At 39.8% G+C, this 25,599-nt stretch overlaps 1 protein-coding gene across 1 annotated transcript in view; it reads left to right on the top strand.

Annotated features, from left to right (window-relative positions):
• The window catches only part of RP1 (RP1 axonemal microtubule associated), a 370,941-nt gene that overhangs the window by 128,287 nt on the left and 217,055 nt on the right, over positions 1-25,599 (top strand). Inside the window, exons 20-24 of the mRNA XM_075270496.1 lie at positions 9,935-10,067; positions 13,727-13,878; positions 15,381-15,535; positions 18,448-18,506; positions 23,719-23,763. Coding sequence (XP_075126597.1) covers positions 9,935-10,067; positions 13,727-13,878; positions 15,381-15,535; positions 18,448-18,506; positions 23,719-23,763 — 544 coding nt within the window. The remainder of the gene's footprint in view (positions 1-9,934; positions 10,068-13,726; positions 13,879-15,380; positions 15,536-18,447; positions 18,507-23,718; positions 23,764-25,599) is intronic.

Below are 25,599 nucleotides of genomic sequence, written 5' to 3'. Positions count from 1 at the left end.
ATCATCATTTTCAAGATTTGAAACTTGAGTGTCCATCAAATGACCAGTACAGATGTAACATTTCTGCCTGTTCAGGTCTCTGCGCCGCCCTCCAATCGCACACTGCGGTGCATGAGGTGTGTTCAGTTTGTTTTGTTGCTTAGTGTTTTTCGTTGCACCGTGTGAACAGTGCTCTATCTCATTAATTGAATTTTCACAACACCTGTCTCCTGCGCCTTGATTCCCTCTGCCCCTCTAATGGTTAATTCTAGCCTTGCCTTTATGATTGTCAGACTGTCTTCCAATCAAGTCTGGGGCTGGTCCTGGGCTTTCTATATACATGCCATCTGCCCACACAGACTCACTGGCTATTAAGACTCTATCCTGCGACTTTTCCCCTGCTAAGCTCCTCTTCTACTTCTATTATTGCTTACCTCTGTCCCTTGGCTTCCCTTGTAACTATTCTCTTGGATTTTGATTCTGTACTGCATTGCTTGACTGTTACTGGACCCTTGGCTAGCTGTTGTTGTTTGTCTTGTCTTTGTTCTGTGTTGTCACTTATATAGGAAGGGCCCGTTGACCAGTTGCCACCTATTGCTTAGGATAGGACCGGCAAGCAGGAAGGGACAGCGAGGGATTTCAGCTTAGGGCTCACTGTCTATTGTGCCCTTCTCCCAGAGTTCATCAGCAGCTACTGGGAAATTGCTGCTAAAGCAATTCCCTTACAACAGATTCTTATTCCCAATTTTTTGATGAAATCTATAATATTACTTCTTAAAGAGATTCACATTTGCATAACTGTTACCAACCCAGTATTTACTCCAAAATGTCTCCATTACATTTGCAACAAATATGCATCTATCCTCTAAGAATGGAAACCAGGATCCCCTTCATAAATTTGAAGCTGTATTGTGAAATGCCCTAGGACTTAGCATTGTACAGATGGTGCAGGTGTAGGAGGCCCAAGATGGCAGTTCTTCCCTCCTTCTCTGGTCACAGTGGCTTGGCACCAAATCCTCTTACAAGCCTTGAAGTGGCACTGTGATGGAGGGACTTTTGAGTGATGTTAGTTAATTCCACGGGGTACTTCCTGTTGTGTGTTTCCTAGGTGGTGGAGTTTCATGTGCCCTGGATGGTGAGTGCTAATAAAGTATAGGATACAGGTTGGCAGATAAGCAGAAGTACGTAGTTACTAGTAGATGAGGTTGGATGAAGACACAGGTCCATCAAATCCAACCTATAACCCTACAGCGTTGATCCAGAGGATGGCAAAAGCACCAATTGCCTCATGTCAGGGAAATAAATTCCTGCAATCACTATATAACCCTGGATCAACTTGTCCTTAACGAAATCTAGATCCATTAACCCATAATATTTTTCTTTTCAAAAAAGGTATCCAGATTTTCTTTGAACTTGTTTAATGAATCCTCCATCACCACTTCCTGGGGCAGAGAGTTCCAGAGCCTCGCTGTTCTTACTGTGAAGAATCCCCTTCTATGTTTCTGGTGAAACCTTCTCTCCTCCAGACGTAGAGGATGTCCTCTTGTCACTGTCACTGGCCTAGGAGTAAAAACATCAGTAGAAAGTTCCTTGAGTTATCCCTTCATGTATTTGTACATTGTTATTAGATCTCCCCGTAGACGTCTTTTCTCTAAACTGAATAACCCCAAGTTTGTTAATCTATTGTTGTACTCCAGTCCACCCATTCCCCTAATCATCTTGGTTTCCCTTATCTGCACTCTCTTTTGTTAATTTGTTTTTTCTTGAATACTGGGGCCCAAAATTGCATGCAATAGTCTTTGTGGTAATACCAGTGTTTTGTGTAGAGGCATAACTATGTCCTTGTCATGAGAATCTAGACCTCTTTTGATGCATCCCATAATTTTATTTGCCTTGGCAGCAGCTGCCTGACACTGGTCACTAAAGGTAAGCTTGCTGTCCACCAAAATCCCTAAGTCCTTTTCATTGACAGTCTTACCCAGTAATTTACTATTAAGTACATAGTCATACATTTTATTACGTTGACCAAACCTTACATTTATCTACATTAAACTTCATTTGCCAAGTCTCTGCCCATGCTTCCAGTTTCCTTAGATCCCCTTGTAATATTCTACTATTCTCCTCATTATTGATTACCCTACAAAGTTTAGTATCATCTACAAATATGGACACCCTGCTTTGTAAACCCTCTACCAGGTCATTAATAAAGATATTAAACAAGAGAGGACCCAATACTGACCCTTGTGGCCCCCCACTGGTGTCTTTGACCCATTCTAAATGTTTACCATTAACAAGTACCCTCTGTTTCCTATCAGTGAGCCAGTTGCTAACCCAAATGCTTCCCCCAGTTCTAACATTCACACTTTACATACCAACATTTTGTGGTACAATATCAAAAATCTTTGAAAAGTCCGGATACACCATGTCCACTCCACTCCCGCCGGATTGCCTAAAGCAGAGACCAGGCGCAGGTGTGAACCCGCCCTTACTGAAACTGGCCCAAGTCAATGGCTACCACTGGGGTAACCTAGCATTACTAAGCTACTCCCACCTTCTAGAAACCTCAGAGCAGGAGCCATTCCCATTTACACACCAGCATAAGAATGTCTAGTTAACTCCTGAATGACCAACATACAGTACAAAACAGAGTGAACCGTCTGATACATTCTAACACATATTCCACATTAATACAATTGTTTTCTATTTAGTAGTGGTCTTTTGGGGGGACATTGCAAATGTTTAATTGTCATGTAATAAAATTCCGTCTTAAAAGATTAGGAACTCTGCAATATTTCCCAGAACTGACTACTTCATATGTCATTCTACATTTTATTTCAGTACTGCAGACTATGTATAGCTTGATGTTTATTAGGCGAGTACTAGTAATGAATCCTTCTCCTATAGACTCCAGTATGTCACTTGTGGCATTCATCATAGGCAGTCACTGCTTGCTCTCTCTGCTGGAGGCTGCTATAGCAATGAAGAGAACTGTCACAGTTGTCTTTAATGTGCTGATCACTGAAAGTACCCCCTCACTACTCTCTTGTCTTTCCATTCAATGTCTGCTGCAGACATCTTAACACAAAGTTCTGTGCTCGCTGAGCTTTAATGTGTTATTTTGCATGTAACTCATACAATAGTGGAGATATTCTGCCCAGAAAGATCTTAGAGCTTTCATCTGGGATTCTTAGACTGATAGATGGTTGATACACTCAATGCCAAGGATAATGAACGTCAGACTTGATAAGAGTTAAAAATGGAAATGATTCTGCATTTGCATATTTATGAATAGCGCGCAGCTTTGTATTCACTGGAACTGATCATCTAAAGCTTTTCAGTGCCATATTTATGTTTGCATTAAATGAAAAGGGAGAGTTTTCCTGTATAGCATAATGTGCAGTAAAAATTATTATTAGTGCATATTTGCATATTTTGGATCCTTATATAAAAAAAAATTAAGGTGCATTTACATGATAGTTCTTATATATACTTACCAGATCCATTTAACAAATGCGCAAAATACATGAAAAGTAATGGATGGCCATCCATTTATATAGCCAATGTTGTTTCAGTTGTTTTTTTTTTTTGTTTTTTTTTTGATGGTACATAAAAGCATGGTATACTATGTTTTTGAGTCCAACAAAAAAGATGCACACAAATTGATACACTGTTGCTTTCTTTTTTTCTTTTTTTTAACACTGACTCTATGTAAACAGATAAACATTTGTATTCTTTTACATCTATTTGTTTTATCCATTCTTGCACTCTTTCAACAGTTCCACTAAGATATTAAAAACATGATGTGAATGCACCCCAACCATTAAATAATTGGATAATAAAGACGTTTCAAGTAGTTAGGACACCCAGCCATACATCAGATCTCATATAAAGGAAGCCTACCACCACCCCCAAGCATACTCAACCGTCAACAGTATAATACAGAGCACAACAGTGATCAACAACATACCTTTGTTATGAATGTCATTTTTGGAGATTGGGGGAAACTTTGATTTTGAAGACTATAAATGATGCAGTTGGTGCTCAAAGAGGATGTGTGATGTCATAGTAGAGGGAGGATCAACTCCCACTGCCAGGGGTGACACAGGCAGGAGGTAGTAGGGGTCCGATTGCCAAGAGCAGTGCTCTATGGATCTGAAAGCCCACCCACCGTGCACCAACTGCCTCATTTGCATAATTCTTCTAAGTTGTTTTTCTCCAAACCTACATAAGTGACATACATAACAAAGGTATATTATTTACCACTGTAGTATGATCTGTAATATGGTGTTGCCAGTTCAGTATGATTGGTTGTGTTGATAGACTCCCTTTAACTTTGAGGAACTTTCCAACTCACATGAACATCGCTCATATCAACGTGGTGGCCTATTCACTGGTTACATACACTCACCGGCCTCTTTATTAGGTACACCATGCTAGTAACAGGTTGGACCCCCTTTTGCCTTCAGAACTGCCTCAATTCTTCGTGGCATAGATTCAACAAGGTGCTGGAAGCATTCCTCAGAGATTTTGGTCCATATTGACATGATGGCATCACACAGTTGCCGCAGATTTGTCGGCTGCACATCCATGATGCGAATCTCCCGTTCCACCACATCCCAAAGATGCTCTATTGGATTGAGATCTGGTGACTGTGGAGGCCATTGGAGTACAGTGAACTCATTGTCATGTTCAAGAAACCAGTCTGAGATGATTCCAGCTTTATGACATGGCATTGCATTATCCTGCTGAAAGTAGCCATCAGATGTTGGGTACATTGTGGTCATAAAGGGATGGACATGGTTAGCAACAATACTCAGGTAGGCTTTGGCGTTGCAACGATGCTCAATTGGTACCAAGGGGCCCAAAGAGTGCCAAGAAAATATTCCCCACACCATGACACCACCACCACCAGCCTGAACTGTTGATACAAGGCAGGATGGATCCATGCTTTCATGTTGTTGACGCCAAATTCTGACCCTACCATCCGAATGTCGCAGCAGAAATCGAGACTCATCAGACCAGGCAACGTTTTTCCAATCTTCAATTGTCCAATTTCGATGAGCTTGTGCAAATTGTAGCCTCAGTTTCCTGTTCTTAGCTGAAAGGAGTGGCACCCGGTGTGGTCTTCTGCTGCTGTAGCCCATCTGCCTCAACATTCGACGTACTGTGTGTTCAGAGATGCTCTTCTGGCTACCCTGGTTGTAACGGGTGGCTATTTGAGTCACTGTTGCCTTTCTATCAGCTCGAACCAGTCTGGCCATTCTCCTCTGACCTCTGGCATCAACAACGCATTTCCGCCCACAGAACTGCCGCTCACTGGATGTTTTTTCTTTTTCGGACCATTCTCTGTAAACCCTAGAGATGGTTGTGCGTGAAAATCCCAGTAGATCAGCAGTTTCTGAAATACTCAGACCAGCCCTTCTGGCACCAACAACCATGCCACGTTCAAAGGCACTCAAATCACCTTTCTTCCCCATACTGATGCTCGGTTTGAACTGCAGGAGATTGTCTTGACCATGTCTACATGCCTAAATGCACTGAGTTGCCTCCATGTGATTGGCTGATTAGAAATTAAGTGTTAACGAACAGTTGGACAGGTGTACCTAATAAAGTGGCCGGTGAGTGTATAATGCCATCTGTTACATGCAAAGTAATTTTAGTTTTGCCCCATTTAATTCTAAGGCTGGGTTCACACTACCCCCAGCTGTCCATTCCGGGGTTTCTGTCCTAAACCCCAGGAAAACTGGACAGGGGATGGCTTGCCGGCGGTCAACTTTAAAACCCATTCATTTGAATGGGTTTTTAAAGGTGACCACCGGTGTCCGTATGCGGCCTCTCCACCTGGAAACCGTTTATTTTTATTTTTTTGCACGGACACAAAGTCCTGCATGTTATCCATTCATATGACAATCTTTTTCTGCCTTTAGTCCCAATTTGTTGGTCCCTTTGATTTGTACCATACACACTGAACATTATCCCTCTCTCATTTTATATGTTGTTATACTACATGACATAGCCTTATATATATGGAAAAACATATGTTATGAGATTTTCTAGTGATAGGAACCATTATTACATGCAGAAAATCTAAATTTACTCTGGCTGACAACGTACTATTTTTGGAGCACTCCTGGAACAATTCTGGAATTTGCTCTCTTTGCAGATATTCTTACTATATCTGTGGTTTGACATTGCTGTACTAAACAGTCTACAGCCGAGTGAGGACCTGATTGATAGCAAATATGGCTGAGCTGAAGCCCTTCATCATAGAGCTACTAATTATGGTGTTAAATTAACTGAATACTAAAATTATACTTGATGTGTAAGACTCTGTTCACACTGCTGTCAGAGGCCTCACTTGGAGACTCAGTCGGCATACTCAATAGATTTCATGAAAAGAATAGTGATGAGTACAGTTGTATTCTCCATGCTAAAATGATGGAAACCATAAGAGAACCCGGTAGACCCCATTATAAGTAAGAGGGGTCCCTCGGGATTGGAGGAATCATACATAGGATCATTATTAAGTATTGTTCCTCTTCATTTTCTGCTGTGTGACCATAGCCTTAGAGTCAAACATATCACTTATTTTCTAATCATTCTAATTTTCTGACTGTAGATTATTTAAATCTATTTCTTGTCCATGAATATGGGGGCAGCCATCTTGTCTGAGCTGCTGTTCAAAGGGTTTTCTGTACCCAAATGTATAGGTCATCAGTATGTGATCCAAGGTGGTCCAGCAGCTGATCTGCGTGGTCCAGGTGTCAGACCTTCACAGATCACATACTGATGACCTATCTTGTGTATAGTTAATCAGTATGAAAACTTCATTTGGGGCTGGAGTACCACTTTAACAACATTTAGCGATACAACATGAATACACAAGCGATACACATGAATCATTATTATAGATGAGCGAACAGAGTTCAATCGAGTACATGTTCGATCGGATATCAGGCTGTTCGAGATGTTCGATTTGAGTGGAACACCAGGTGGCAAACTCATTCAAAATTCGTTTCCCCTACCACCTTCCCTGGTGCTTTTTTTGCACCAATAACTTCACAGGGGAGGTGGGACAGGAACTATGTCAACAGAGGTATAAAAAAAAAAATCGGAAAAAGTAATTGGCTGGCTAATTCAGGTGACCTCCAATTTATACGAACAGTGGATTTAATATCCGGTTCATATGAGACTGTGAACTATGTGACTGTGAGACAGGGACAGATCTACAGGCAGGGTTAGCTAGGGATTATCTTTATTTAGGTGGGAATGTTACTCACACAGCTCTTCGGGGCTCTATCTGGTCGGGATCCCTGTCAGCTTGCAATATGCGCGAGCTGACTTTTTCCCATAGGAATGCATTGACCATTGTTGATTGGCCGAATGCCATACAGAGTACAGCATTCGGCCAATCAATGCTAGTTCTGCTGGAGGCTTGTCTGTGAGGAGGCAGAGTCTAATATCGGACCAGAATGGAGACTGCTGTGGACCGATCTTAGACTCTGCCTCCTCTTGCAGAACCAGCGTTGATTGGCTGAATGCTGTACTCTGTATGGCATTCAGCCAATCAACGCTGGTCAATGCATTTCTATGCTGAGATGTAGCAGTGCTGACCGTGCACTCAGCACTGCTACACCAGAGATGGAGAGCTGAGTGAGCGCTGAACCCTGCTGCACACTCAGCTCTGCTGAGATGCAGCAAAGCTGAGTGTGCAGCAGGGTTCAGCGCACACTCAGCTCTTCTACATCTCTGATGCAGCAGGGTTCAGCGCATCTCTGATGCAGCAGAGCTGAGTGTGCAGAAGGGTTCACATCTCTGGTGTAGCAGTGCTGGCTGTACGCTCAGCTCGACTGCATCTCCGGTGTAGTAGAGCTGAGCGTATGGCCAGCACTGCTACATCTCAGCATAGGAATGCATTGACCAGGGTTCATTGGCTGAATGCCATACAGAGTACAGCATTCAGCCAATCAACGCTGGTTCTGCTGGAGGAAGTGGAGTCTAAGACCGGTCCACAGCAGTCTCCATTCTGGTCCGATCTTAGACTCTGCCTTCTAACTGATGAGCCTCCGGCAGAACCAGCGTTGATTGGCCGAATGCTGTACTCTGTATGGCATTCGGCCAATCAACGCTGGTCAATGCATTCCTAAGGGAAAAAGTCAGCTCGCACGTATCGCAAGCTGACAGGGATCCCAACGTAATACAGTGACTTGGGCTTGTTAGATGTCCCCAGACATGCTTCCCCTGCTGTCCCAGTTGCATTTCAGGGTGTTGGCATCATTTCCTGGGGTGTCATAGTGGACTTGGTGACCCTCCTGAGTCGAATAGTGGTTTTCCCCTAAACAAGTATTTATTCCCCATAAACTATAATGGGGTTTGATGTTCGATTGAACAGTCAAGTATTGAGCGGCTACTCGAATCGAACGTTGAACATTTCACTGTTCGCTCATCTCTAAACATTATGCATTGTGGAACTTTATAATATAATGGAAGTAAAAGTATAGATAATGACATGGAAAATTGTAATAAACATAACTAAAAATTCTTTAACATATTTTTAGCATAAAAAATCTTGATTCATATGCTAGGTGAATTTTGATGACTTGTACCTCCAGTTATAAATACATTTTCATAAATGAATAATATAGGTGAACAGTGAAAACTTTGTATCATATCTTATTAAGGAGATCTGTTTCCTTCATCACATATTAAGCTGTTCCTGCTCCTGCTCCTTATCTTCAGCCGGTCTGCTTGTTTAGATCTTTGTCTCTTTATTTAGCCTCACACATAGAGCTCTAAGGAGAAAGGAGAAGTGGAGTGGGATTCTCCTTCCAGCCAATTAATCGAATTATTGCTTCATTCTGAGTACTGGCAGCCTCTTATCTACAAACATAGCAGTGCTAAAAGAGTAGCAGAGCGTCGGAGCAACCATTACATAGTGTCTTTTCTATCCCCCTCCCCTCTTCATAAACTAATATGCAAAAAGTCATTTTACCTGAAAAGTGGAGCAGAAAACATATCTCTTTAATGAGTTATATTACAAAGTGTTACATATTAACCTGCACTATTTGTTTATAAAAAGTTTATAACTGAAGGTACACTTTAAGTTTATGTCAAATCAGTATAAAGATGTGTTTGTCATACTAGAACTTTTATGGGCCGTTTGCATAGAATTAGAATTTGCAACCTATTATATTTAAGGTGAAATTTATTTTTTCTGCCCTTAGGCAGAAAAATGTTGTTAAGTAAAATATAAGAAAATAATACAATTGTAAGGGAATTGCAATATGAGCAATTCCCCAGTAGCTGCTGGAAACCCTGGAGGAAGGGGCACAAGAGACAGTGAGCCCTGGTCTGAAACCCCCCACTGTTCCTTCCTGCTTGCCGGTCCTATTCCAGGTAATAGGTGACAACTGGACGTTAAAACCCTTCCTAAATACGTGACACACAAAACGTGGACAAGACAAACAACAACAAGGGAGGTCATCTAGCCAGGGGTCAGTAACAGTCGAGCAGTGCAGTGTCAAAATCGATATCCAAAAGAGTAGTCTATAGGGAAAGCCAGAGGTCAAGAGTCAGAATACAAGAATAAACAGTGAAAGAAAAGCCAGCACGCACAAGGCAATAGCAAGCACCATGTGAAAGTGAGCCAAGAATTAAAAGGGAGGAAGAACCTGCCCTGGAGTTGATAGGAAGGCCAGCTGTCAGTCACAGGGCAAGGTAAACTTAACTATTAGAGGAGCAGAGAGAAATGAAGGTGAAGGCAGATGGGTGTGGGGGAAAATCGATTACAGAGATTGCACAGTGTGAACACTGCTAAACGAAACATACTAAGCAAAGAATCAAACTGGATACGCCTCCTGCGCCGCAGCATGAGAGTGGAGGGTGGCGCAGAGACCAGAGCAGGCAGCGATGTTACAACAATGTCCAGTAAATAATGTCTAATGTATCTTCCTAGGTAATTCTACAGAAATTGAAAAGTGGAAAAACATTTACTTTTGAAGCCAATAGATGGTTGTCAAAGACTCGAGGAAATGGCGATCTTATGTGTGAGCTTCCAGTTATTGTAAATGGTGCAGTGATTTATCCGGGTAAGTGTATGATATGAATGTACGGTACGTAATATCACAGGCGCGCCTAGATCCTGAGCCATTGTGTCTTTCATCTCACAGTCTCACTACAAAGCTAGCGACTGTATATTCTTCACATGTTTTATCTTACGCTCTTCACTCAGCCATAACAATAGCGCTGCAATAAACACCATACTTTACTTTTATTTTCAATTTGCTTATTAAATATTCAGTGGTTGTTTATGAGCCTTATAAAAGTTTCCGCTCACTCCAATTTCTAATCTCTAATGAGCGGCATCCAAAAGACTTTCCATTAACAGCACAGTAACTTTATACGCGCCACCGTTAAACAAAAACCTGTCAAAAACATTTGTACTTTTTATTCTCATTTTATATTTATCTGGATTTCCCTTAACTGTAATAGTGATATTTCCTTGGCTTCTAGCAGCTAATAGTTCTTTGACTGCAGGATCTCTGTCAATAACCCATCACTTAAACATCTGGCTAGTATGAAACATTAGAGGGGTTATCCATGGAGTAATAAAGCTTAGTATGCATTTCCTGCACTGGTTAAGTTTTATTGCTATATATATATATATATATATACAGTCCTATGAAAAAGTTTGGGCACCCCTATTAATCTTAATCATTTTTTGTTCTAAATATTTTGGTGTTTGCAACAGCCATTTCAGTTTGATATATCTAATAACTGATGGACACAGTAATATTTCAGGATTGAAATGAGGTTTATTGTACTAACAGAAAATGTGCAATATGCATTAAACCAAAATTTGACCGGTGCAAAAGTATGGGCACCCTTATCATTTTATTGATTTGAATTCCCCTAACTACTTTTTACTGACTTACTGAAGCACAAAATTGGTTTTGTAACCTCAGTGAGCTTTGAACTTCATAGCCAGATGTATCCAATCATAAGAAAAGGTATTTAAGGTGGCCAATTGCAAGTTGATCTCCTATTTGAATCTCCTCTGAAGAGTGGCATCATGGGCTACTCAAAACAACTCTCAAATGATCTGAAAACAAAGATTGTTCAACATAGTTGTTCAGGGGAAGGATACAAAAAGTTGTCTCAGAGATTTAACCTGTCAGTTTCCACTGTGAGGAACATAGTAAGGAAATGGAAGACCACAGGGACAGTTCTTGTTAAGCCCAGAAGTGGCAGGCCAAGAAAAATATCAGAAAGGCAGAGAAGAAGAATGGTGAGAACAGTCAAGGACAATCCACAGACCACCTCCAAAGAGCTGCAGCATCATCTTGCTGCAGATGGTGTCACTGTGCATCGGTCAACTATACAGCGCACTTTGCACAAATAGAAGCTGTATGGGAGAGTGATGAGAAAGAAGCCGTTTCTGCACGTACGCCACAAATAGAGTTGCCTGAGGTATGAAAAAGCACATTTGGACAAGGCAGCTTCATTTTGGAAACAAAAATTGAGTTGTTTGGTTATAAAAAAAAAGCGTTATGCATGGCGTCCAAAAAGAAACAGCATTCCAAGAAAAACACATGCTACCCACTGTAAAATTTGGTGGAGGTTCCATCATGCTTTGGGGCTGTGTGGCCAATGCCGGCATCGGGAATCTTGTTAAAGTTGAGAGTCGCATGGATTCCACTCAGTATCAGCAGATTCTTGAGAATAATGTTCAAGAATCAGTGACGAAGTTGAAGTTACGCCGGGGATGGATATTTCAGCAAGACAATGATCCAAAACACCGCTCCAAATCCTCAGGCATTCATGCAGAGGAACAATTACAATGTTCTGGAATGGCCATCCCAGTCCCCAGACCTGAATATCATTGAACATCTGTGGGATGATTTGAAGCGGGCTGTCCATGCTCGGCGACCATCTAACTTAACTGAACTTGAATTGTTTGTCCAAAATACCTTTATCCAGGATCCAGGAACTGATTAAAAGCTGCAGGAAGCGACTAGAGGCTGTTATCTTTGCAAAAGGAGGATCTACTAAATATTAATGTCACTTTTCTGTTGAGGTGCCCATACTTTTGCACCGGTCAAATTTTGGTTTAATGCATATTGCACATTTTCTGTTAGTACAATAAACCTCATTTCAATCCTGAAATATTACTGTGTCCATCAGTTATTAGATATATCAAACTGAAATGGCTGTTATAAACACCAAAATATTTAGAACTAAAAATGATTAAGATTAATAGGGGTGCCCAAACTTTTTCATAGGACTGTATATATATATGTGTGTGTGTATATATATATATATATATATATATATATATATATATATCTGTATATACTTGAGTATTAGCCTAGTTTTTCAGCACAGTGTCCATATAGGTATAGTGTCATCGTCCATCAAGTTCAGCTGTTACGTAGTTATAAAAGTACATGAACTCTCCTCATTGAAATAAATAATAGCTTTGACATCATTTGATATAAGGGCTTTATATGTAATTCTTATTTCTTTATATTTTTTAATTTACTGTCCTGCTTTCTTCAGCCAGTAACCCTTTAAAATCAGCCAAAAATGGTACAAGACTCTTGTGAAAATTCATCTAATGAATCCTACTTTATCTGATCACTGACCTGCAAGTTACATTTCAGAACTGCCTTTCCTTTATCCATTTAATTTGAGTCTCTTCTCTTAATATCCGTTTTATGAAGGACTGAATGTATTACAAGCCAGGCTCAGAACACTCGCATTGTATTCCTATTAGTGCTGGTAACTCTGGTGTTGCCTACTAAGTACTGCATTTGAGGGACAGGCGCTTTATTTTCTATGTCTATGGCAAAAGCAGAAAACATAAAAGGTTCTTTGTGATTAGGAATATAAGGTTAAAGCATAAGTATACTTTTTTGTACACTGACCAGCCAATACTCAACTTTGTTTGCATAAAAATATGGGCTTGTTCACACATAACACTCATTCAACAAGCCTACAGGTACTTCTTCTTACCCTTACATTAACATGATGGTTCAAATATGCATGTACTCTCAAAGGGTAAGGATAAAGTCACTTATATTTCTTGAGTGCAAACTGATTAGGCATCTTCAAATCAAACACGCCTAATCCTTCGTTCCCCAAAATTATCTATTGAAGAAGAGTCAAGACTAGGGTTGATCGTTTGGAATCGGATCCCGATCGGCGATCGAGCAAGTTTCACGATCGGGATCGGCTGGCAAATGATCAGAAATCGGATTTTGAAATCTCAAGATTGTCTCAACCCTAAAAGTGACTTTTCCCATAGAGAAGCATTGACTAGGGTTGAGCGATCGGGATCGGAAAAGATCGAGCAAATTTCACGACTGCGATCGGGATTGGATGAAAAATGATTGGAAATTGGATTTTAAAATTGATCCTGAAATCTCAAGATCAGCTCAATCCTAGTCAAGACAGCAACATACACATAAGATAGTCAGCCTCTCTTGCTGAAATTGGTGGGTTATGGTGACTTTGCTGTTATATTATAGGCACCTTTACTCTAGTTAACTTTTTCCCCTTGTGGCTTTGCACATTGGAGACCACATTGTGGAAGGTTAGATAATATGGCTACTGTCACTATCCACTTGTGTCACTGATATTTTTCTTTAGTATTTTTCCTTTGCTGTTTTCTTCTTCTTATAATTCTACTTTTCACCTTGAGCAGCTGAACATGGTGACTGATGCCAGATGCCTGTCTGTTTTTCAGTTGTGAGATACAAGATCAATGTTTATACAGGACACTTAGAACAAGCAGGAACTGAGGCTCCAGTTTATATCTGTTTGTATGGAGAACGAGGAGACTCAGGGAAAAGAATTTTGTTCAGACCAGACTTGATAAATGCTTTCCAACAAGGGCAGGTAAAATTTCAAGTTCTTTCTTTGGCATATGAAACTGGTGGGTTCGGTACCTCAATCAAGGTTAAGAACCACTGATCTAGTCCTTGTGTGGCATAAGATATAAACAGTAAGATTTGTGTATACAGTCCAACTCACTTTCTGATGTGCCTGGATTATTGAGGCTCTTGCTTTTAATTCAAACCACTCCCTTGCGACAGAAGAAGAATTCACTCCAGTCGGAGTCTGGCATAGATTTCCGGTATCACTCACTCTGAGTTATAGTACATTGGTCAGTCCATGGCATTGCCCACCTTGGTCTCCACCACACTCCTATTGAGGCACAGAAGCTATGTACCAAAGATGCACTGCATTTACACCCTTGTATGCCAGAAAACTGGGCTCGATGGTTTACTTATTTCTCCCCATAAATTTTACAGTCTATGTCAGAAATGTGGATACACTAAAAAGGTTTTTTTTAATAGCATATTGATTAGAATAAACATTAAAGAGGTTGCCTTTATGGGACAGTCCTTGTCAATATGACCTTTAGGGCAGTCTTCTAAATGAGTTGGGAGTTGCCTATGTATAATAGCACATTTCCTCTACATTTATAGGGTATAACCAGAAAAATACCTTAATACTGACAAAGAGATCTTAGTGAGCTTACCTCAAATCACCAAAAAGTTCCCCATTCTCTTACCTGGAAAGCGTATACAATAGGGTTGAACAACCGGGATCGGGAAAGATCGGATCCTGATCGGCGATCGAGCAAATTTCACAATTGGGATCGGCTGGAAAATGATGGGAAATCGGATTTTGAAATCTCAAGATCGGCTCAACCCTAAAAGTGACTTTTCCCATAGAGAAGAATTGACTAGGGTTGAGCGATTGGGATCCTATCCCAAACGGCAATTGAGCAACTTTCACGATCACAATCGGCTGGAAAATGATTGAAAATCTGATTTTAAAATCGATCCTGAAATATTAAGATCGGCTCAGCCCTACTATACAATCATTATAGTAATGGTAACTAAAGGATGACTATTCTGGTATGAGCCATGAGTACTGGGTGCTAGTCAGGCACCAGCAATCCTCTCTGCTTCTACCAAGGTATTTAGGTACACGGCATGGGCATGCAATGGAAAGCCGTTTGACCAAATACAGTCATTAAAAGAACCGATCAATGGCACTCCATTGCACAATTTTTTTCTGGGGCCCATCATTGTTAGTTTAGCCCTTAGCAGCACTACCATGTTTTCTGTAGAAAGCAGTCTAGGAAATGGTTAAAGGGGACTTATCAGACTTTATCAATAGGTTTTGGCCAAGCCGACACAATGATTTAGTGAAGTAACATAAAAGAAAACCAAATCTGAGGTTGATGTTCTTTTTTCACAAACAGACATGTAGAAAAAAAAATCAATTTTCTCATAGAAAGACACAGCCGGTAACGGTAGTACAAGTAAATGAGCAGTGGATGTATTATGCAGTGGCTCCTCACATTTGGCTTTGCTCTTGTTCCTTAGGTTGATGTGTTTGAAATTGAAGCTGTGTCACTAGGGAAGCTCCAGAGAGTCCTCGTAGGCTGCGAGGCCAGGCACAAGTCACAGTACTGGTATTGTGAGAAAGTAATCATCAGGGAACAGGGCGAACTCTCAGAATATATCTTCAATTGTGAAAGGTAACATTATTCATACCATCACAATTCGGCTTCGTGCATTTTTAAATGCTGTATATCTGTATTCCCTCAAGGATACTTATATGTTTGATGTCAGTTTTATGGAATCTGAGCCAACCAATATTCCACAGCCTGTGTGTCACAATACAGGTTTTCAGTAATATTTGCACTTTCATTTCCTTAAGATCTTACTGCCTGTCACATGGGCATTCATTCTTTCAACACATTTATTTTTTAAGTTCAGAGTGAAAGAAAAATTTTCATTTTAACCCTACCGAGACCTACGATCTAATGCTTAGTACCAAACAAACTTCAGCTATAAGTCAAGGGAGAGCTATGAGTGGAATACTTAAAGTTAAAGAGGTTTATAATTCATGATGTATGCTTAGGATAAGTAATGAATATAAGATTGGTGGGGGTCCGACTCTTGGTAACCAGCAGTTTAAAGGGGCCTCAAAGGCAGGCACAGTTCTAAAAATCCTGGTCACGCAATTGAATGCTGCAGCCCCTTGAAACAACTGGTCAGCGATGTTGCCGGGAGTTGAACCCCCACTGATTTGATATCGATGACCTATTTTATGAGGATATCATCAACATTAATCTATCTGGATTGAAATTTTATTAAACACCATTTTTCTAAGTAGTTAATTGACTGTTTACCTTCATCAATCCAGTTAATGAGATAATGACTAAAACTGTTTAGTTCAAGAAAAAAAAATATACCGAGGTTCCCAGTTGATCGAACTAGTTTACCACTCACAACTTATGCACTGTGCTTACTCGGTAGATTACTATGAAAAATCATATCAGTTTACTGGTTATACTTTGTATAAATTACAATAAGCAACTCAACACATAGAATTATATGCCACCCATCAACATGTCTCAATATCTGTGCTCCTATTTCTCCATTTTGCATCCACCTTCCATGACCCAATAAGAGTGTTGTCCCACTGTCCAATCCATAGCTGAGGCGGGGTCTTTAACCCTAGTTCTGGCTCTCATTCACAGTCTACATTTCATGTATCCAGGCTCACTGACTTTTTAAACTAATTTCCATTAATGTTCCCTGTTTTATACGAATTCACTGATTTACTGACTTTGGCTTATTCTCCTGGTTATTCCCTCTCTTGCTGATTTGACTTTATCTTTACCTCCCAGACTACTTCTGCTATCGTTTTGGCTATTCCTGTAGTATCCTGGTTTTTAACCTTAGTTTGGTTATTTCTTTCTGGCCACAATAGGGTTTCTGGTATGGTTCATAGTCTGGAAGTTCACCTATCTTCTGGCATCTTTTTCTGGAGTTGTACTCTGGATTCCAGCCAGGTCCATCCTGCCATGCACCAGGCCCAGACTCTGCAAACCAGAGAAATGTTGGATTATTGATAATGTATGAACTTGCTTTTAGCTGGTCCTGTAACATGCTGCATATTAGGCAATTGCTTAACTGCAATTTAATTATCTCTGGTAATTGCTTAAATGACAATTCCATAACATTGTCATGTCTAGTGAAATATATAGGCAGACTATAGCTTATTTTACCTCCCCTTCATTCTAACTACAACAGATTTCATAGTCAATTGTTTTAAACTCTTTCAGGTCTAATATTTCCCCTTATACAACTCTATACAATATTACTAAGGATTCATGCACATGACAATTTTTATGGTTCCATTGTGAATAATCGCTCAATACTAGGAAAGCATACAGAGTCAGATGTTTTCCCATGTGTTGGACAGGATGGCACAGAGCAATAATACGAGAATTAGAGTACTGTATAGGTCAGAGGCATGCTGATGGGCAAGCACCCCTACTTTAATCTAGAATAGTAGGCAATACCAATAACAATTGATACTGACTGATTCAGTGCACAAATTTTAAGGAGTCTCCCTTTTCTTCGTCTTAGACCCTTGCAAGGGTGTTTAAGACTACACACAAGGGAACTCCAAAATTGTGACCACAAGATGGCCTGCATAGAAGTTTGTGGATGAATGTGGTCAGGGGCATGTGGACAATTAATGGCACTAGGTCAAAAGGCAAATTTATTGTCTAGGAATAGGCACCCAAAGGCCAGTTTCATGATCTGATCAAATCATGATGAGAAATGGCCAGAAAAAGGATAAACCAAAAAACAAATCAGCGTAAAATAAGACAAGAACATTAGGCTTTGACTTGTTGACCTCCTAGACATTGAGGCATTGGCATTTCTTAAGGAAAGAAACAGTAATCTTATGCCAGTTAGTCTATTAGCAGTTTTGCTGCATGTCATGTCGTAAACTCAGGAAAGAGCCGGGTCCACAGCCCCTATGGTGGTCCATCCATCAATACAGATAGATGCGCTCATTACCAGGGCCTTAACTTGAGCGGGTGCAAAGGGTGCGGTCACATCAGGGCCCATAAGCACTGGCATCAGTATTGAGAATGTAGCTTTCATTTGGCCCATAAGCCAAGGAGACCCACAGATTACCCTAACCTCACTATAGTTCATTAAACTCCTTAGCACCCGTAACCATCACTATCAAGAATTCATTGTAGGGATGAGGTAGGGGGCCTCGAACAAATGATTGCATCGGGGACCACAAGACTTTAGTTACGCCACTGCTCATTACACTGTTAAGGGGAGAGCAGAAAGTACAGATGTCATAGTTACTCACCGATCTTGGCTCCCGAGACTCCTTGCCCTTCACATTCAGGGTCTATAACTTCATATAAATAGAAACAGAGGCTTTCAAAGATCTGATATCTCATAAAGAACAATAGAAAAGGGACAGGTAAAAGCCCTAACACACCTCTGCGCTGACATCTCTATTTCTTTCCTGTGTCACTAGGGCAAACTTGTCGACATTTATAAACATACAGTCTCACTGTTTTTTGCTACATGTGAAATTTATCTAACAATTTTACACATTTTATAGGTGGCTTCCATATATGTCTCAAGGATCTCTTCATTCAGATATTGAACTGCTGAGGCAAGGTAAACATGACTTTCTTCCTAAAAAAAAAAAAAGAATATAAAATGTTACAAAAGTCAACAGACATAACAGAAGACCTTATAAGTAAACACATTTGATGTAAGAAAGTCTATGTCAAATTATTTACATTAGAGTCAATGGGAATGGAGACAGGCGGGGTGGGGTGGGGCTCTGTCTCTGTCTGTTAAGCTCTATTCAGATAACACAATTTTACATTTGTTTAGAACATCTGTTTAACAGATGCATAAATGGTTGCAAATTGATAGTGATCCATTTACATAAACGTCAATGTTAAATTATACGGATTTGGTTTTGTCCATTTTATTAAAGTACACAATATAGTAGTATACCATGGTTTTTTGTCTGGGGTAAACAGAAAAAAAGGGTAGAAAATGCTAAATTGAAACAGACAATTTTTATTAAATATACAAACACAATAACAACAAGCTAAAAAGGGTGACAATACCACATCTACCAGCAGTAGGTGTATAAGTGAGAGTATAAATAGGGTAATTATTGTTCCCAGTATTTGAAGTAAATAGATTTGTACAAAGTCAGGTTATAAGCTTATAGTAATCACCCAAATGTAAGGGTGATATAAACCCAGGAACCTATCAAAGTATATTTAGAAATTTCAACATCAATGACCTTCATGCATCTCTGACACAATTCACACAATAGACTAGTAAGTGCATGTCAGTTCATACAAATGGAAACGTTATGTTGCAGAGAAAGCCTATCCAGGTGAATACACTTCATGTTATAAGTAGGTAGTGCACATATCAATGAGGTAGAGGTAGTAGTTATAACATGCTAGGTAAAAATATAAATAAAGGGCAATAGGTAACTGAGGTCAGAGGTATAACATACCCATGGATGAATTGTAAAAGGCTTAGAGCCGAAACGTGCGTTGGGGTTTGGTGTGTGGGCTAAACCAGCAAATATTTTTACAATTCATCCATGGGTAATCACCCAAATGTATCTTACTATAAGCTTATAACCTGATTGTGTACAAATCTATTTACTCCAAACACTGGGAACAATAACTACCCTATCCATACTCCCATTTTGCTGGATTTATCCCCCACGCCTACTGCTTTTGCCTGGTGTGTGGGCTAAACCAGCAACAATTTTTACAATTCATCCATGGGTATGTTATACCTTTGACCTCAGTTACCTATTGTTTTTTGTCTACATTTTTACTATAAGCTTATAACCTGACTTTGTACAAATCTATTTACTTCAAATACTGGCAACAATAATTACCCTATCCATACTCTCACTTTGCTGGATTTATCCCCCACACCTACTGCTGGTAGATGTGGTATTGTCACCCTTTTTAACTTGTTGTTATTGTGTCTGTATATTTAATAAAAATTGTCTGTTTCAAATTAGCATTTTCTACCCCTTTTTTCCGTTTACCCCTCATTCTGGGTTTTTGAAAATGCAATTTGATGATCTACAGTGGGTATTAGATGTTATTTAAATTAATCAGTTTGATATACCCTGTTCTTCATCCTTGTGCACATACATGGTTTTTTGTCTGTCCAAAAAAACTGGACAGTCCTTTTTTTTTTTTTTTTATCATTGATCTATGTAAATGGTTGACCATCAGTTTGCATCCGTTAAACGGAACGTTCTAAATGGATGTAAAAAATGTGATCTACATAGAGTCTGAGACTCTGTCACTGTTAATGTCCATTGCTGTTATCCTGCGACAGATGACAGCAACTGACATTAACAATGGTAGTGTGAATGTAAATCCAAAATAGGAAAAACTTTAGATTATGTACAAATCAATCTAGCACATAGCTGACAGACATGGAAAGGTGTCAACTCTGGTTAGTCTCTATAGCATAAAAGGCCATGAAATAGGATCATTTCACTGCCTCACTTATGTCTCAATGTCATCTCAATGCATTTCCCCCACTTAACATATATGGGTTCATCCGGAGATACATTAAAGAGTTGCCCTACAAATGATATGCAGCAAAAACTGTAATTCCCTATGCCCTGATGGTGGGCATAAGTACTAAATGTACTAAATGGTAAGCCAAATGCAGTGCACCATGTGTCCTTTTAAACCCAGGACTGACATATCTACCAAGACTCGCCCTCCTTCTCCAATCAACATGTGGCATTTCTTCTGTTCCCCAATTATAATGGGGGGAACAATGAGACACATTCCCTGGAGGTCGGAATGATGGCAGTGGTAGGACAGTATGTCTTCAGTCCCAGGCATTATTCTTACCTAAAGCACTAGCACAGTGGTTGGATCTGTAGCAGAGGGTGACCATGGGGGAGAGGTTTTAATTTGGGTTGAGATAATTTACCTTTGCTAGTTTGGATTTGTTTTGGGACATTATTATTCCTTGCGGAATTAGGTAGTGTGAATGTAACCTTAGAGTTACAGATCTGCCAACAACATACCATTGTTGGTTTAAGGAGATGACAGAATTAGTACAAGAGAAGTTCCATGTTCTTTATTTTTTATCAAGCATGACAACTAATACGAAGTCTACTAAGCTGATGTGCACACAGGAGACATTGACAATAGTATAGTTTTAAATATCTCGTAATTCCCTTCTCTCTTGAGGGAGCTGTCAAAGCGGTCAACATGTTCAGAAATCCCTGCTAGGAAAGAGATTTACTCTATTTAAGTAGCTTTTTTTGATTGTTTTATCACGTCACCATCATCTTACTGTCACTGGCACCGTTGCTATGTAATAACCCATCATCGTAACACATCAGAAGTGCATATTCCAATACAAAGAAGGTAACGTTTTTGATACGTAGGGCGTGGTTACAATTATGTATACCTACTCACCATGTTACAGCGAGCTCTTTAGATTTAGGTTCCTGTTCTAATATTGATTCTGTACAAGATCATACCTCCTCTTTCTCCCTCTTCTCTTGGACCTTATCTAATAGACTTGGAAATTTAAAAAGAGTCTGTCAAAAGGAAAATTCATACCAAACTATTGACAATACCTTGCAGGCTGGCTTCTACACTTTCCAAAGATGCCTTCTTTACTCTGCCTGGCAGCTCCATTTTAATGAAAATCAGTGTATATTCATATGCTGAAAAGGGCTTTAGGGCGTCTCCTCCTGTTGGGGCTTCGTTTGATGCTCTGTATAACCTAGCTCGGCACCCATTGCTTGAGTGACATCTTCCACTTTGTCTGCAGTTAGGGGTAGCTATCTCTATCAGAGAGTGAAGCCCTGGCAGGATAAGAAACACCCCTAACGCCCTTTTCAGAAAATTTGCCTAAGGCCTTGTTCACATCTACATCAGTAATGCATTTGGGGGAGTCTGCATGGGGGGAGGCCAAATGAACTAGCAAACGCATTGGCAAGTGTTGTGCAGTGAAAGCACACGGACCCCATATACTGAGTCATGGGGACAGGAAAGTAGATCGTGTACTACTTTTCTGTCCACATGAGACCCTGCGGAAAGCACACAGACCCCATTATAGTGTATGGGGTCCGTGTGCTTTCACTGCACACCGCTTGCAATGTATTCGGTAGTCTGTTCGGGGGGAGTTCCCATGTGGAGTCCTCCAAACAGATTACCGATGCAGATGTGAATGAGGCCTAAAAATAATACACTGATTTTCATGGAAATGGAGCTGCAATGCAGAATAAGAAAGACATCTTTGGAAAGTGTATAATCAGCCCTACAAGGAACTGTCATTAGTTTGATACTGATTTTCCTGCTGACAGATTTCCTTTAAAGGGGTTGGAAACTTTCAGACCAATATTGACAAACACTTGTACAATAAAAAGATATACAATTTTCCAATATACCTTCTGTATCAATTCCTCACGGTTTTCTAGATTTCGGCTTGTTGTCATTCATTCTGTTACTTCTAGAGGATGAATCTCTGACCATGGTCATGTGATTTACGGTCCGTGGTCATGTGATGAGCACACAGGTGCCGCTCGTTAGTCGCAGTACAATATCCAGACATCTGCCTGGTAATCAGCTGTGCACCTGTGTGCTCATCACATGACCATGGACCGTAAATCACATGACCATGGTCAGAGTTTTATCCTCTAGAGGTAACAGAATGAATGACAGCGAGCAGAGATCTAGAAAACTGTGAGGAAGTGATACAAAAAGTATATTGGAAAATTGTATATCTTTTTATTGTACATTTGTTTGTCAATATTGGTCTGAAAGTGGCCAACCCCTTTAACTAAGGAAAGCTGACATTTAAGAGCTGAAGAAAGCTGGATTCCAAGTAACATGGCAGATGAGAAGATGGTCATAGTAGATTACAGGAAAAGGACTTATTTGGTAAATTTAGTAGCAGAAATCTTTGCTCTGTACTGTATATGGCGTTAAATGGAATGTGACTATTTTGTATACCTAAATACAAAGATATACACAGTACTGTGCAATAGGTTTAGGCGGGTGGAAAAATGCTGCAGAGAAGGAATACTTTCAGAAACAGATGTGTTAATATTTAACACTATTATAAAGAGAAATATAAATCACCTCAATATTTGGTGTGACCCCCTACTTTGTGGTGGATGAATCCTTGTAGTGACGACATAACCCCCACAGAGCCCTGACCTCAGCATTATTGATTCTGACCAAGATTACATGAAGAGACAGAAATGTTTGAGCAATTCTAAAAGTCTATATCCACAGAAGATCTGTGCTTAGTTCTCCAAGATGTTTGGAACAACCTCCCTGTCAAATTCCTTCAAAAACTGCAAGCGTGCCTAGAAGAATTGATGTTGCTTTGAAGGCAAATATTGATGTTATTTACAGGTCTCTTTTGTTCATTCACTTCATTTTGTTAATTGATAAATAAATAAATTAACTATTAACACTTTTTGGAAAGCATTCTCATTTTGCAGAATTTTCGAACCTGCCAAAAATATATAAATCTACATATTTACCGATCTTTAGCATAGATTTTATGACAATAGATATAAATGTAAGTAATAACATATATATATATATATATATATATATATATATATATATATATATATATGCACTGTTCTCTGTGTTACATTAAGCACCAATTGTGTTTTTGTACATAGGTATGTACAGGCTGAGAAATGCAAGGCCAATGTGTATACTGAATACCTCTCACAATGCAAATTCCAGGAAATTACTGATGTACAGATGTATTATACAAATATATGCAGAGATCCATTGTTCTGTTATTTCTATGTTTTTATTTCTATATATTACAGAAATAGAATTGCCTTCTGAAGAGCAACACCTTATCAAAGCCAATGGTAAGATCTGTGAAAGAGGCTAGGTTCACAGGGGTTGTTCACACGGTGGAAGGTTTCCTAGCTGAAAAATTCAGATTCAGGAATTTGAAGAAAATTTTCCCACTTGTCCAAATTCTGCATCAAAATCATGCGATGTCCACACTAGCAGCTTGGGAACGGGTTGCCAGGAGTCAGTTTAAAAACCCATTCATTTTTATGGGTTTTAAAGCAAATCATCAGTGTTCGTATGTAGCCTCTCCACTGTGAAACAGTTGGTATTTTTTTTTTTTTTTTTTTGGGGGGGGGGGGTTTGCATGGACACAAAGTTGGACATGCAGTGTTTTGTGTCCGTGCCAAAAAAACAGTTTCACGACAGAGAGGCTGCATATGGACACCGGGTTTGCTTTAAAAAAATCAGTTGAAATGAATGGGTTTATAAAGTGACCGCTGTGAAGTCATCACCAAGCAGTTTTTCCCAGGATTTAGATGGAATCACGGCAAACTGGTACAAGGTGCTAGTGTGAATGCTGCATTAGTGTCAAATTCTGCTCCTGCCATGCTGTATATTCTGCCTCCCGTTCACTTCAATGGGCGTTATCAGACGGAATCTGCTTGAAGCTCGAGCAATACACTTATTTTTCCAAGGGAAAATGTACTCCAAATGGTCAAAACACCAATATTCAAGTCCAAAATATTCAATGGCTTAATAGATCAAAATGAGAATAAAATATAACTCCAGTATGATATGGATCAAAGGCAGCCACGTGCTATATTAGACTTAACAGAAGGTTAATATATATAGCATGAAAGTTGTCATTCTGTGCACATAGAGTCCCTTATATATACTGTATATGCGTCACAACTGCCCCACTAATGCATGACAGATTGAATGCGATAGCATATACTCCTGGTCAGAACATTAACCCTTCTATGTATAGCATGCCTTCCAGGTACATCTATCATATCCACTGCCCCAAACAACCACTCCCATCACATCCACTGTTTTTTGGGGGCAGTAGATATGATAGATGTACCTGGAAGGCATGCTATACATAGAAGGGTTGATGTTCTTACCCGGAGTATATGCTGGAGCACTGAATCTATTAAGCATTAGTGGGACAGTTGTCAAGCCTATCAGTATTAAAAGAGCACAAAGTATAGCTAAAACAATTATTTGGGTGTATTTTTCAGCAGCCTCTTCCTCCCCCTTCCCTCTTTATAGACTTATATGTAGAAAGAAAAAAAAATCTTTGATAAGATATATTACAAAGTTTCTTATATTCACCTGTATGATTTATTTATGCAAAGTTGTTTGTAACTGGTGATATACTTTAAATATGACACAAAAGCATAGAGTAAGTAAGGGAATGGCTAAGTACTGGAAATGTAATAGCAGGGATGTGGGGCTGGTGGAGTGAGGTGCCATGTTCCACATCTTTTGGATATATTATTTTGAAACAGGCTAGGGTAGTTAACTGAATATTTTGGGTTAAAGAAATTATGCCCTTGAGTATCCTCAATATACAATGTAAGCTAACAAGTGATACTATTGCACATCTGGCTTAGGAGGATGAACCTCCTGATACTCTGGAGGGCCTGGACAGATTATAATATGGTGTTTTTGCAGCTCCTAGTTTGCCAATGGCTGCCCAAATTTCTCACCAACACGTGTGACAGTAGAATTTTACATGTACCTGTAAATACACACATGGCTGCAAATGTCTTCCCATAGGCAATGGCAACATCATAGTGTGAGTGATGTGTGCCTACTCCCATGACAGCGGGAGACTCTTCCCTCCTGTACCTTGTGGCCATTAGAAATAAAATGCTTTCAGCTATGCTCATTTGATCCGTGGG

Source organism: Leptodactylus fuscus, chromosome 4 (genome assembly GCF_031893055.1).
Source record: "Leptodactylus fuscus isolate aLepFus1 chromosome 4, aLepFus1.hap2, whole genome shotgun sequence".
In the NCBI taxonomy this organism is placed as follows: domain Eukaryota; kingdom Metazoa; phylum Chordata; class Amphibia; order Anura; family Leptodactylidae; genus Leptodactylus; species Leptodactylus fuscus.
This window is presented reverse-complemented; position numbering and strand designations above follow the sequence as displayed.